Source organism: Megalopta genalis, chromosome 4 (genome assembly GCF_051020955.1).
Source record: "Megalopta genalis isolate 19385.01 chromosome 4, iyMegGena1_principal, whole genome shotgun sequence".
In the NCBI taxonomy this organism is placed as follows: Eukaryota; Metazoa; Arthropoda; class Insecta; order Hymenoptera; family Halictidae; genus Megalopta; species Megalopta genalis.
In genome coordinates, this window is record NC_135016.1 from 22,407,061 (window position 1) to 22,422,871 (window position 15,811).

The 15,811-nt window shown below is 41.3% G+C and overlaps 1 protein-coding gene across 7 annotated transcripts in view; it reads left to right on the top strand.

The window, feature by feature from the left end:
• The window catches only part of gro (TLE family member transcriptional corepressor groucho), a 224,795-nt gene that overhangs the window by 111,433 nt on the left and 97,551 nt on the right, over positions 1–15,811 (top strand). For 4 of the 7 annotated variants that reach the window (XM_033467812.2, XM_033467811.2, XM_033467816.2 and 1 more), the window contains exons 6-10: positions 11,597–11,659; positions 11,738–11,824; positions 12,068–12,154; positions 13,160–13,186; positions 15,427–15,786. In XM_033467812.2, coding sequence (XP_033323703.1) covers positions 11,597–11,659; positions 11,738–11,824; positions 12,068–12,154; positions 13,160–13,186; positions 15,427–15,786 — 624 coding nt within the window. The remainder of the gene's footprint in view (positions 1–11,596; positions 11,660–11,737; positions 11,825–12,067; positions 12,155–13,159; positions 13,187–15,426; positions 15,787–15,811) is intronic. The other 3 variants (XM_033467813.2, XM_033467814.2, XM_033467815.2) reach the window with 3 other exon arrangements.

The following is a 15,811-nucleotide window of genomic DNA, read 5'->3' on the forward strand; positions in this document are numbered from 1 at the left end:
ACAAACCATTTTGCATCGGCTTCCTAGAATTCGCATCTCGTGCAATATCACGCGCTCGGCCGATCCTCCGTCGTCCCTTCGACGTAGCAATAAACTACACAGACATAGAACTAGCACATTGAAATTCTCAGTAACCCGAATTTTGGCATTTCCGGGAGAAATTAAATCACTGCGAGGGCCAAGCGTGTACGAGAACCAAGGAGCGTCGGCGTGCGTCGCTTCCGCCGTGCGTTATTGCGGATCCTTGCGGGTATCAGCTGTCGTATTTGTTTTTTTTTTTAATATGCCCAGACCGCGGTCGCGCGCGCGAGCATCGAGAGCGCAACGGTGTATTATACCGGCGTGTATTGTACGCGGAGCCGGAGGTCGAAATAGTTGTCCGTCCCACTCCAACCAGCCGGGAATCATGAACCGGAGTGGTTGGCGTGGGGTTGACAACTATTTTGACCGTCGGTACACATACCGTTGGTTTCAGTGCCCAAATTTCAGTCGATGGGCGCAGCAATAATTGAGGATTAACGGAGCACTGGCCTCACACTTCGCCGAGCGGCCTGAATACTGTGAATTCAAGGAGGACTGCGACCGGCACCGATTTTCTTCGGTTATTCAATATCCGTGGGAAATTCGCTCGATCGCCGGCCGAGGGAGAGGCGCGAGTGTAATTTCAATAATAAACATCGCCGGTCGAATCGTCGATATTGTAAAGATATCTCCGGAAGATGATCGAATGCTATTGCTGTTGCTATTTGTTTTGCAATAAAAATTACAGGCGCGAGCTAAATAGATTCGGTTTTCCGATTTGTGTAAGACAGGGGTGTCAAACTCAAAAGCTAACTTGGACGGTAATAATAAATAAACAATGCTTAACTTTAGGTGGGCCGCAAAAAAAATCAATGTTCATAGAAACAAATATTTTTATTTTGACTAGTACATTGTAATAAACATATATAAAGTTAAATTATTGTTTACGTCCTGATACTTGACATCTCGTCTCTGATACTATCTTTCCTATTTCGGGAGAAATTTTATTGGCCGAGACTACTTTCAACATTTCTAATTCACATTTCTATTTTATTTTTACTTTGCGTCGGATATATTGACTGGGCCGCAAAAAAAAATCAATGTTCATAGAAACAAATATTTTTATTTTGACTAGTACATTGTAATAAACATATATAAAGTTAAATTGTTTACGTCCTGATACTTGACATCAAAAATGTTCCTCTCGGGCCGCGAGTTTGACACCCCTGGTGTAAGACAACACGGTCCGCAGTTTGTTGTTAACTTCCCGTGGGGGTTTTGCTCGCAGATTTTTGTTGACTTCTCGTTTTTTGTTTTCAAATCTCGATTTCGCTTCATTTAACGCCCACAGATGTGCAGCTTCGGCGAAGCTTTCGAACTTTCGAGCATCGCGCACGATCGAACCCGAAACAATCGTTTCCATTGCAAATGTTAGATCTTGATAAAAATCATCGTGCTACGTCGACGACCCAGATTAGCAAATTGTTGGAACTAATTGATAAAAGAGTGTTGGCAAAGCGACATTTTTTTAATCTTCAGATGGCCGTTCGGGAGTAATACGCTTTGTGTCATTTTTTCCAATTTCAGACTTTCGAATAGAAACAAAAAGAAGAAACGGTCCAAAAACTTTAATCATAGGGGAAAAAACGGGGCAAAATGGCTCGCGGCGGACGACAATTGGTCGATACCGCGTGACAGGCTCGTGAAAAGATTTCGGATGTCGATGTGTAATGTATGAAGCGAGTTCCGAAATTAGCAATATCGTTTGCAAAATCAGTCGAATAAGAAGAACTTGCGAATAAGAAGAACAATTTCGTACAAAATTATGATTCTGCGTACACCATTACGATGAAAATTAACACTGAAAGCTGTCGGCAACGGTATCAATATCCCAAGATGAAAACTATTAGGGTAGTGGAGCCGATTACTGTGAGGTAACCAATTGCTGTGTCTTTGATTTGCTTACGGACATAATTTACTTTATATTTATCGAATAAGACGCATTACATCATGTTGCCCTTTTACTTTGATTATTTTTGAACAAAAAAATGTACGTATCAATTGCTTATATTAAATTTTTTTATAGAGCCCATAACTCGACTTGTCGGTCGCTTCTATGGAAATCATATTTTAAGTCCACTTGTGTCGCATTCTAATTTTGCAAAGGAAATACCTTAAAAAATACGAACGATACTAAAAAGTACTTTGTTGTATTATAAATTATATAAGTACAAATATTACATAAACGTATACATTATATAATCATTACTTGACACAGTGATTGCCAGGCAACAATTTCCAAAATTTCGTTGAATTTAATTTAGACGAATTAAAATTGAAAAGTTACGTTTTTTGCGACATCGATTACTTTTCCAACATTCCTACGTCTCGCGAAACCTAATAAAATTAGGAAGATGCAATAGAGATTCGAGCGAAGATTAATTTTCAAGACCGAGCAAATAACCCCGATACATGGGCGACACGGCAGTCGATGTGTTAAGAGGTGCATTCAACCCTCTTAGCGGCGACCGAAAGAGTTGCGTGTGCTTCAGCAAAGCATGGCAAACCTCTTTGACGTCAACCGCTTTGCGTTCGGCAAAGTTTCCGGAAAGAAATTATAACAATTTTATGAACCCCGACGATTAGAAAACCCAAAATGAAAGACGAAATATAAAACAAAGAAACCGTCGTTCGTTGAAAACACGATGAAAACAATATTATCTCACGCGTGGCCAACAACGATATATCGTTTCTCCGCACTAAAAGGGTTAAAACTCCATTGTTTGCCGATAAGGTAAGATTTCAAGCACCGCTGATTTCGCCCCACTTTTTCGAAAGCTCGAGCGCGGCTCACCGTGCGCGCGGTGCCGGGTGCCGCTCGGCTCTCCCTTGTGCTAATAGAAAGCGCGAAGGAAAGCGAAATTAACATAGCTCGAGCGATCGGGAGTAATAAGACCCATTAAAAGGCGATTGGCGGCCACTCGAATCGGCCTCGGCGATCTACGATTTCCCCTGTAAAACGAAAGACCGCCCCTCCCGGGGAAGAATATTTCTATCGCCGTCGGCGTTCGTCGATACAAGAGTAACTACCATTTCCCATCGCGGGTGCGCCCGGCGCCCGATAAAAAATGTGCAGGCTGACCAATTGCATATAACTCACCCTGCCTTTCCAGTTCTTCCTGCCTCCGCGTATATATGCGTCTATCTATCCGCGCGTGTTCTCTCTTTCCCTTTTTTCTTTCTCTTTCTTGCTCTCGCTTTCTCTCCCTCTCTCTCTCTCTCTCTCTCTCTCTCTCTCGCTCTCTCGCTCTCCCTCGCCCCCATCTGTGTGTCCCCCCTCGTCACCCGCCACCGCTGCCGGTGCCACGAGCCCCCTCGGACCACCCCGCGCTGGCCCCCTCCCGCCGCCCCGTTCTCACGTTCTCTCTCCCTTTCGGTAGTCGGGGGGGTCGCTTTTCCAGCACTCTACCGTCCATATACACATATTCTGCGATGCGCGCGCGTACACAGGCTCGCCGCGTGCACACGCACACGCCGGCACGTTGCGTGCTTACACGTATGTGGGCGGTCGCGCACACTCGGCCGTGGACGCGTTCCAGGGGTCGTGTATTCGAGTTCTTTTATTTGGCCCTGCGGGGGTAGTAGAGGGTTGAGTTGAGCGAGCGAAACGAGGGTGCGGTGGGCTGGGGGCGATGACATCGATTTTTTACCCGTTGCTAATCTCAATGTTACCTCCTCCTCCTCCTCCTCCTCCTCCTCCTGCTCTCTCTCTGCCTCCTCTTCCTCTTCCTCTTCCTCCTGCCGTTCGGCCACCTCCATCTACCCCTTTCCCACCCCTCCCCCCTCTCTCTCTCTCGCTCGCCTTCTCATCCTCCGTGTCCGACCCTCTTCGTTGTTCGCCCCCTTCCCCGGTTCTATCTCCGCCATCCCTCTGTACTCCATCTCTTCCTCATCCTCCGGCAACCTCCACCCTCGGACCATCCGTTCTGCGGGAAAATGTGCATGTGCATCGGGCACATTCGAGAAGGAATAACCATTTTTTCGTACCGGACAACACTTGCGCCGCGTCACCTCGTCTCGCCTCGCCTCGCCGCGCAAATTCTCCTCGTCCTCCCCCTTTTCGTCGTCCTCCTCTTCCTCCTCCTCCTCCTCCAGCTCCAACTCCGCCGCCTCCGCCTCGTCCTCCTACAACCACCCGCCTACTCCTACTTCCGTCCCTCTTTCTCGCGCAGCCGAACTCTCGGCGGCGCCCGGTGGTCCCGCTTCTCTGTTGCGTTCTCTTTGTCGCGCGTTTTTCTTTTTCTCTTTTTTTTTATTTTCTGCGCCCGTCGAAACGTGTTTTTTTTTTCCCACCCCGGTCGCGCCACCCTTCTACTCCACCACCTCCCGACTCGGACCGGGCGAAATCGAACTGACGTGGACGCGGCAGTTTTCCATCTTTCCGCCCGCGCCCTCCCCCGCGGGAATAATGACATTTTTTTCGGTTTGAAGCCTCGGTTGCACGCCCGGGCGACGACCGCCGCCGACGCCGACGCCGCCTCCTCGATCGGGAAAACCCGCGCCGGCCGAGCCGAGAGCCTAGTAAAGTACTAGATGTTCAAGGATCCGAGCACGATCGTTCCAGCATTCCGAATCCCGCTGCCATTGTTCTTTTCGGATAACAGTAAGGGTGCCGGCCGGCACTCGCTTGCGCGCGTCGCCCGGTGACTTATTAACGCCTCGCGCGCAGAACGCCGCTCTCCCGAGTGGCTCTGCGATCTATGTACCCAACCTCGTGGTAGCTGGTGATTACGCGGATCGAGGACCGCCGCGATAATTACTACGATCGCGAAATGTTTCGAAGGGATACGCGAAATCGTTTTTCCACGGATTCGGGTGACCGGGGCTGGAAGTTGCGATCTTGAGGGAACGTTCAAATTGGCTGAGAAATGAGGCAGTTGTTTTCTTCGTTTTTTTTTTTATTAATTTATTGTTTATTCTAGTTTATTATTTATTCTAGTTTAAGATCGCTGTCTTAAATTTGATATATTGCTATGAGTTTGACATAGAAACTTGGTTTTTCTTGCGGTCCATTCGAGCGGAATTTCTTACCCCTTCGTGGGGCAAGTTGTTACTAAGTTACTATTTTTTCGTCTAACTCAATTATTTAACGTAAATATCGTCTATTGTTCCGTTCTTATAAATCAAGTAATATTTAAGAGCATTTTGTGATAGCATTTGTTAGAATATATGAATACATAAATATAAATAATAATAAAAATAATAATTTAATAATTTAATAAAAATAAATAAATATTCAACATATTGTAAGATAGAAATGTTACTTTGTAACGAGATGTTTCATTCTTCGATGAAGCGAAACACAATTTTATTAGTACAGTTTGTTTATCAACTTCGGGTTTACAGAAGTGCATATGTATTTTTGAGAGAGAAAATATACTATCTTAGGCACAAACATTAATGTAGCAAAATGAAAATAGTAATCTAATGTTATAATAATTTAGTACGACTTTACTTGACAATAGAAATGGACAGAAAGTATTTTCAATTCATTGGAAATTTCGAATTTCGTGACAGGAAAACAGAATTTGTGAATGATGCTTCTTCGTCGTTTGATTTAGAAGAAAAGTTAAGGTTATGTTCGATCTCTACGACTAACAAGTCTTAGAGCTTGTTTATAATTCTATCAGATGCGTGCTACATTGTCTTAGATTACGTACAGATATTAGTAGATTCGACACCGATTAGAAAACTGCATAAAATTGTTCAAGTAGTCGATAAGTTTACTCTGATATAAGAACTCTCCTTTTATGTGCGAGAAACCAGAAAATCTATATTAAACTATACAAAACTATTAAATATAAAAAATTATAATTATATATATAAAAATAATATTATATGATTATATAATATATATAATTTTATACATATTATAATATTAATAATAATAATAATAATAATATTATATATATTATATAAAATCCTATAATATGATTATATAGTATATATAATATTATACATATTATAATATTAATAATAATAATAATAATATTATATATATATAAAATATTATAATATTATTATATAATACTAACATTATATATAAAAAATATAATATAGCTACTAATTTTCACCTGTGTGTGTTCAGAGTTCATAAAAATTTCAATCTGATATTCACTATACCTAAGATATCGGAACTATTGCAATCAAACTTTGATTACACTTTACCCCAGTTCCTCGACCATTCACCTAAAGTATAAACAATCGAATTAACCTTTCGATATCACCGGCACACCGGTGACGATTCGATGAGCTCGATAACTGCTTTAACAATTTCTCTGCTAATAACATTCAATGTTCTCGCGACATTGATTATCGTGTAGATTAGTTTTAGGCTTCGTCACCGATCGGGCGATAATTAATACGATAAGTACCGAATGGGACTAGTTAGCGGTGCCCGCGGATTAAACGGCGGAACGCGGAACGGGGGCCGTTTTTCTCAAACGCCGTTTCAAAGACCGAAAACGTTAACGGACCGAAAACAGGCCGACACGCAAACGCGTCCAGCCACAGTTAACAAACAATAGACGCGTCCTCTATCGCACAGTCGCGATAGATTAGTTTGAATAATTAACTGCAACGAATACGATCAAATATGTACAATGATCAATATTACAGGAATCGGTGCGCGATTCGAGTGTCGATCGCAAAGCGCTAATACAACGGCCTAATTGCATTGACGCTTACTAACAACGTTACCCGCGCACAAATTAATACTCTATTTGCACGCCGGTGCTTCGTCCGCAATACATTATCTGTCTTTTATAGCGCGTTCGCCGATTAACGAGTTCCAGCGCCGGTCGAGGCTGTCGGCGCGTCGAATGCGCCGTTCGAGCCGCGAGATCAAACGCCTCGAATGTACGATTACTTTCAGACGGAATCGTGCTACAAGGTGTTACTAACAAAAAAAATAATAAAAGAACTGGTTTCGCAACATCGTAAAAACCTTGTATCGCGACACCCATAATTAACCGAGTCCGCGTTGTTATACACGCGTGTAATATACACTGAGATTGCGGGCCTTTCGTTCGCGTTATTTTTCGAAACGCTGTATACCTGCGATTAATTCTCTTTATTGTGTTTTCTAATATGTTTGGGTGGATTATTTTTTGACTGCTAAATTAGCAGCCATAAAACTGCCACGAGTTCGAACGAATCGTTTCAGAGCACGATGATCGGACATTTAGGACGACGAATAATTCGAAATTGCGGTGATTTATATTACAGTAATCTTTTTTGCATTCTATGTTACAATGAATTCATAATGAACTGAGAATCCTAAAGCTTTTACTAATTCAGCAAATCCTAAATTTTATAGAATCTAATCTAAAATTCTATGACACAAAGAATTCGTAATGAACTAAAAATTTGGGATTCGCTGATTCTAGAAGGTAGAACAATAACTTCTAGAATCAGCGAATCCTAAATCTTTTACTAATTCAGCAAATCCTAAATTTTATAGAATCTAATCTAAAATTCTATATATGTTACAACGAATTCATAATGAACTAAAAATTCGGGATTCGCTGATTCTAGAAGGTAGAACAATAACTTCTAGAATCAGCGAATCCTAAATCTTTTACTAATTCAGCAAATCCTAAATTTTATAGAATCTAATCTAAAATTCTATATATGTTACAACGAATTCATAATGAACTAAAAATTCGGGATTCGCTGATTCTAGAAGGTAGAACAATAACTTCTAGAATCAGCGAATCCTAAATCTTTTACTAATTCAGCAAATCCTAAATTTTATAAAATCTAATCTAAAATTCTATGACACAAAGAATTCGTAATGAACTAAAAATTTGGGATTCGCTGATTCTAGAAGGTAGAACAATAACTTCTAGAATCAGCGAATCCTAAATCTTTTACTAATTCAGCAAATCCTAAATTTTATAGAATCTAATCTAAAATTCTATGTTACAACGAATTCATAATGAACTGAAAATTTGGGATTCGCTGATTCTAGAAGGTAGAACAATAACTTCTAGAATCAGCGAATCGTAAATCTTTTACTAATTCAGCAAATCCTAAATTTTATAGAATCTAATCTAAAATTCTATGACACAAAGAATTCGTAATGAACTGAAAATTTGGGATTCGCTGATTCTAGAAGTTAGAACAATAACTTATAAAATCAGCAAATCCTAAATTTTTAATTTATTATGAATTGTGGAATTTTAGATTAGATTTAACAAAATTATAAAACGTGTTCTTATAGAAGTTTCCGAAAGTTGTATGAAATATAACGTATAGTTACTTCGCGTCTACATAAATTCATACGAAGGAAAATTACCGTCTTTCACGCAATTTATTTCTGCCGAATCATTATAACGTTACGAAATCAACGTCATGAGCAGATAGGTCTCTTTCTAACGCTGTCAAGTTAGCTCTTTCGGCGAAACTTTCAAACGTCAGTTTTCTTTTCCACGCGTTCGAACCTATGAATAAAAGGCAATGTTGTTGTTCTGTTAAATATGTTTGTTCCGTTTTCAAAAATATGTCGAAAAGGCAATTGAAATAAATTGTAAAGTTACCATAAATTATCTCAACTGTAAATTATCTTAACAATAAATTTGATCAGTAAACAATAACGTTAGTAAACAATAATTGTTCCTCACAATATGGAAAATGTGACTTGCACTGCTACGATACTAATCCAAGTTAATGGTAATCTAAGTTACCATAAATTAACTCAACTGTAAATTATCTTAATAAATTTGATCAGTAAACAATAACATTGGTAAACAATAATTCTTTCTCACAATATGGAAAATGTGACTTACACTGCTACGATACTAATCCACTCGTACACAGTCGATGATTTAAACCTATGGTTAAAAAATTGAAGTACAAATGAAACGTTGAAACGCTAAAATTCAAATTTAGCATAACGGTTGATATTTGAAAATCCGAGCGTCGAAGAGGGAGCGCACAGATTGTATCAAGATGCCCGGTGCCAGGTTCAAGTGTCTCGCCAATGTCCGCTCGCGGGAAAGACGTCGCAAGACGTCGTTCTATTAGCGGCGGCGGCGGCGGCGGCGCGCGGCCGGTTTCTTTTTCTCGCCACAATGGCCGTCGTTGTGGGAAAGTCACATGGCCGGTGCGTGTAATCGATTCGATCGCGCGTCGTATTAATGACTAAACGCGCCCGTACCGAACCGTGGCCGAGCTCACGTGCCCATTTGCCGGTCGTCACGTGCGGTACAATCACCGCAACGTAACCCCGAATTTCATGACGTTTTTTACGGTGTCCCCCGCGAGAATTGTTCGCGCTCGGTTTACAATCGCAAGGGCCGCCCCTCGGTATTTTTTTTCAATCAATCCGACCGTGTTAACCGGTCACGCATTTAAATACGATATGGAAACCTTTTTACGGCCCATTGAAATCGACGCAGCACACGCGCACACACACACGCCCCGTGTGCCACAGAGCCCGCGTAATGCGCAGTTGCGCCACCTCGCGCATTAAGTGCGCCGCGGCGTCACGAAGAATTTTCTCTCAAATGACGCACGAGCGGAAAGAAGCCGACGGCGCAAAGGTTTCCCCGCGTGCCGCGTTAATTTCTGGCGGCTTCTGGCGGCCTCCCAAAATTTACCGTGCCATAGCTGTTTATTATAGACATACTTTACGTGCAAATACTGCGCGGCCAAGAATGATTATTTTCCCCGTATATATTAGCCTGACACGGACGATAGATAAATTCGAAAGGTTTACAAGCATAATTTCGCTCGGTGTTTGAAAGTTATCGCGACACCCATCGCGCAGAAATGAATTTTACTGGTTGTCTAGTTTTCGGTAATTTTATTTCGAATAAGATAATAAAAAAGAATAATAATTTATATATATTATAAATAATAATAAATAAAATAAATTTATATATATTATAAATAATAATAAATAAAAAATAATATTAATTTATATATATATATATAAAATAATAATAATTTCGAATAAAATAATAAAAATTAATCGAAGATCGCGCGTGTGTGTGTGCAGTTAATTCTCCCTAGAAGACCCGGAGAACTCGGAATCGAAAACGGTAATCTAGGAAAAAATTATAAGTATTTCATTAAATTATTGCACACGTAAGATTATGTAAGCTTTCTCGGTAATCGATTAATAGAAGATGCAGTTACATTGCATTTATTGTACTATGAACATTAAGATATAAAGATACAAAGCGTGAATATAAAGCGTTCAATAAGCTTAAATAAATAATGCGTTGATAAGTTTGATTCAGGCATAAATTAAAAAAGTCCCAGTTTTTTTTTTAGAAATGGTACATAAACTTGATATTAACACGAGAATCGGCTTTTAAGTGCGTGTATCATGATATTCTTGTGATGTAATTAAATTGATCGGATAATGTCCAAACGAATATGGCAAATCTGCAGGCTACTACTCCGCTTACAGCTTCAATCCACGTTCCTAACAATTATTCTGACGATTATATTACAAGAATCCGATTATAAACATTATAAAACTCTTTCTACGTCCCCTCGCACCTCTCAATCGTGCCAACTTATATCTGAAGTATACTATATTTAGCTCCTACAACTTCTAGTAATTACAATTTCACAGTTACAATCTCAGAGTAAGATTACAATGATTAGAAGTTTTCCAATTCTAATAATTTCTTAGATGGAAAAGGAATATTTGAATTTATATATAATGTGCGTACATTTACTTCAATGCTTAAATATGGATGAAAAAAAGATTAACATTGCAAACAATATTATTGTATGACGGTAACGTCTACGAAGAAAAATTGTTCAGAACAATGACCTTGACAACATAGTTCAATGCCGAGGTCATCTCTGCTGCCTCCCCTAAACGCAAGGTTTACCGAATATTTAATATATTTTATTTAAAGGACTATACATTAATATAAATATATTCGGTTGCTGCAAACTAATCCGAGAGAGTTCTCAGAGTTCAATAGGTTAATAATCGCATACTCGAATACTGGGCTAATAGAAAAAATTCCACACTCACGCGCTACTAGCTCAGTGCTTGGAACGCTTCGGATCGCAACATTGGGCTCCGCCCTCTGACTACCGCCGCAGCGCCTCGTTCCCCGCGTTGCTTCCATCGGCTGCGAGCCGAGGCGCTGCGGAGCGGCAAGCCAATGGCAGCGGCGCGGAGAACGAGACGCTGCGACGGCAGTCAAGAGGCGGAGCCCAATGTCGCGTTCCGAAGCGTTCCGAGCGCTGCGCCAGCTGATAAAAATGATCCGAGAAAGTCGAACGCCTAACGGGCGCGTTTCTAGGCGATCCGGGATCGTTCCAGTTGCGGCCGTGGCCTCGCGAATTTCAGTTCGGCTGTCCCGAATCCGTGCGGCGCGGCTTGCTTATCGATCCTTAAACTTCTCGGTGCCCTCGCCGGCGGTATTTTCGAAATTTCCGTTCGGGATTCCTCTCTTAATCGGCCGTGTCACGGTCCCCCCTTCCCCCCTACCCCGACACCCCGTCGTTCTTTCATTAATTGGGCCATTCATCACGGTTGCAGACGGAGATCGCCAAGAGGCTGAACGCGATAATCGTCCAGCTACTCCCGTTCCTGGCACAAGAGGTGAGTCTTTGACTTTCTGTTTGGCACGTGTGCCGCGCAATCTCACGATCGAGAGTGACAACGACGCGATAATGATAGCATGGCTTGCAGCATCAGCAGCAGGTGGCCAATGCCGTAGAGAGGGCGAAGCAAGTCACGACGTCCGAGCTAAACGCTATTATTGGGGTGAGCGTCTCTCTACGATTGATTCTATTAACTTCCTTCGTTCTGGCAAGCAGTCGGCGCGAACGATCCTCTTCACCGAATTGTTCTTCACGCGTATCCCGGCTGCTCGCCCGACGATCTCGACTCTCTCGTAACTTTTATACGCTCCTCAACAATTACATAGTTTGTACAAAAGAACGTCCCGTAGCTCTTTCACCCATTTTCATTTTAATCATTTCTCGTTCCTAACCCTGATTACTATAGTGGGAATCTATGCGGGGACCTGCGGATACGAATGCTGATTATACTTGGCACCCGTCTAATAAGCTGCGGATGCTAGCGCCGATTATGGTCAGTTAACACATTGAAAAATGAATTTTTGCGCTCGTATGTTCGGTATATAAAACGGTACACGATATAATATATGTATAGCAAATACTCGATTTTTGTTTCGTGAAATGAAATGAAAGGAAAGAAATGAATTCCTTTGGATGTCGGCTTGCTGGGTCGGTAGTCAGTATTGAAGACAATTCGACTCGTTTATGATTTTATTGCTGTATAGAGGGTGTCCCAAAATTATGGTATTTCCGAGAACTGAGGTGTTGCCGAGGTTATTTGAAGCAACTTTTTCCTTAGCGAAAATACGATCCGAGGCTTCGTTTACGAGTTATTAACGAAAAACGCTGACCAATGAGAGGTGAGCTCTGCCGACGCGAGGCGGCCGAGCCAACCTGCGGTCGAAGCTCAGGTCTGCCGATTGGCTCGGCCGTCTAGCGCTAAACGAGCTCGCCTCCCATTGGTCACTGTTTTTCGTTAATAACTCGTAAACGAAGCCACGGATTAAATTTTCGCTAAGGAGAAAGTTGCTTCAAATGATCTCAGGAACACCTTATTTCCCGGAAGCACCTTAATTTTAGTACATTCTGTATATAGAAAAACTTAAATAATTTTCTTTAAAACATATGTTGGTTTTTAATGGAGTTATGACCAACATATTTTTTAAATAACTGGCATATGTTTTTAAAAAATGATTTAAGTTTTTCTGTATATGTATATATACGTTCTATGTACAGTTAACTCCGCGACATTTCGCTTTATCTATGTTGTACTATTTATTAGCGTGATAGGAATGATAAAGGTTTTTTTTTATAAACAACTGTATCTTGTTCACGATTTTTAATAGTTTGACAAAATACGCCGGCACAATATCGAAAGAGAAACAAAATATTTTGCAGTATCTAAAAGAGAAAATGGGTGAACCTTTCACTCGAGGAGTGTATGAGGGTTAAAACGTAATTCTCTGCGAATAAAACTGTGGCCGCTGACACCGCTAACTATTACGAAACTCTTTTTCAGCAACAACAGGGTCTACAGCAGCTACTGGTGAGTCCTTTTTCGTTTTAAAGCCGCTTTGACCTAGAAGATCCTTCCACTGGAAAAGTAAAACGGAGTATTCTCTCTCTACAGTCGCGCCAGAAACGCAACGTGATTGTAAAGCGTAGGAAATACGGTTCTGCAATGATTTTAATACTTGACGGTTAATAGCTTCGACGGTCAATAGTCACGTCGTAGGACTGCGGAGCCGGTTAATGTTGGATGACCAATTACCGTGCCTTCGGTTCGTTTTAACACACAATTAACTTTATATTTATCTAATAAGACGTATCAGATTGTTTTATAATAAACAAAATACAAGAATGAGAAAGTTAGATGTACAGAGTGAGTCACAAATGCTCGCATGTAAACATAAACAAGCGAACGTAAGCATTACAAATGCTCATTTATTCAATCTTAGATCTTAACACACAAAATTTATATTATTATATTTTAATTTATTTTTCTTCAATGTCATCCGAAGGTCATTGTGTATCAGGTCGTCGAATTCGTCTCGACATCCCCTACAATACTATGAACTTAAAATTACCTAGTGTCGTTTAAAAATATAACGGTGACCTAATTTTTTCATCTAAAATCAATTTGTTTTTAAATTTAAACAATTGCAAATTATTGTCGATCGAATACTAAGTAACTTTGATGGGGAACATTTTTTTGTCGGACCATCGAAATGGGTAGAAAAATCGTGGAACCAATTTCAGACTCATCCTGTATATTATTCAATAAATATAAAGATTTATTCTAGCCGAAAAGGCACAGAAATTGGTCACCCCACCGTAACCGTCTCCGCCGTTCTCCTCGTTCGCTGTTATTTAATAATAAATAGTATATTCGATAGAACGACGCGATGCGGAACGGTAAACAAAGCGCGATTTCAGAAAGGGAATATCGTACCGAAGTAAGAGCTAGAAATATAGACGCGCGGCAAAGTATTCCCAAAGCATGCACGCGGACGAAAGCTCGATAAAAGCCTACAAACAAACGTAATCCTTTCGAGAGAATCGAAATGTACGAAGCATTAAAAAGGAATTCGTAACATATTGCTGCATGTTGTAGTACGTATGTGGGTCAACGGAACAATCGGTTTCAAGTCGTCGAGCATTGTATTCGTGTACCGAAGAATATCCATAAGGATTTACTGCGAGCCCAATATCGCAACGAAAACGATGGCGGAAATATTTATCACCTCAACTGCAACAAAAATTAGCAAACATTTACGTATGAACGAACGATTCCATTCGATCGGTACGATAATTCTGATGGACGCGCGCCGTCGATTAACAACGTTAAATTTCAAAGAAATGCTTATATGTATGTTAATACAGTAATGTCTCCCTTACTGACGCTCAGGTTGCGTACAGAGATGGACAATTTGGGAAGAGGAGATACGATTATTCGAACCTTGTAACTCGTTTTTATGGTTGTTGACAATCGATAGCCATAAAAAACGAGCAACAAGGCTCGAACAATCGTATCTCCTGTTCCTAAATTGTCCATTTTTGTGCATAATCTGAGCGTCAGTTAGGGAGACATTACTGTAATATCAGTGCTAAGAATACTGAATTCTAAAACAAATACCTAAGTACAGTAATGTCTCCCTTACTGACGCTCAGATTGCCTACAAAAATGGACAATTTGAGAAAAGGTTCGTTTTTATAGTTTCGAATTGTCAAGAACTATAGAAACGAGCTGCAAGGCTCGAACAATCGTATCTCCTCTTCCAAAATTGTCCACTTTTGTGCAAAATCTGAGCGTCAATTAGAGAGACATTACTGTACATATGAGCCGTTTATTTTGAAAGTGGCACAAGTCACTTTACCGTAATGAAAAGTGGTGATCTTTTAATGTTTATACGAAATTATTTATACCGAGAAAAATATCAGTATCCTGAGATAACAAATACAAGTAAATCTTCTCGACAGTTAGCACCCATATTTTTAAACGTGTTAAAACGCAAACCCTTGAATATATCGACTTAAAAACAAAGTGACTTGTGCCACTTTCAAAATAAACGGCTCATATAATTCATAATAATACTACATACAATAATAATAGTATGTATTTTGTTTGTATAAAAATCGCAATGGTACACGAATATAATTGCAATAAACCGAACAAGTAGGCGTCGACTATTTTAACCATTTGAATCGTTAAGAAATGATTGGGATACTTGCCGTCGATATCCCGGTGAAAGAAGGGTTGATCATGCCGATTGGCCGATGTTACAGCAACAGATTCACGCGCAGCAGCTGCCCCATGGCGCGGTGGTCGGCGGTCTTCCGCCGGCCGGGCTGTTGGGGTTCGCAGGTGCGGCCGCGGCGGCCGCAGCCGCGGTGGTGCCGCCTCATCTCGCCCCGCCCCCTCATCCCGCGGCCGCTGCTGCGGTCCAGGCACAGGCGCAGGCACTCCTGAAACCGTCTGACCTGCAGCAGCACCGGGCCGCCGCGGAGACGCCCGAGGACCGTAAGCCGATCGCCCTCACCGACGACAGACTCAGGCGGTCCGTTTCACCGCCCGAGAAATTCCGCAGCCGCACCCCTGACCTCGAGGGCGATCCCAAGAGGCGGAAGGAGGAGAAGCTCGGACACGTGAGTTTATTCCTGTTCACCGTTT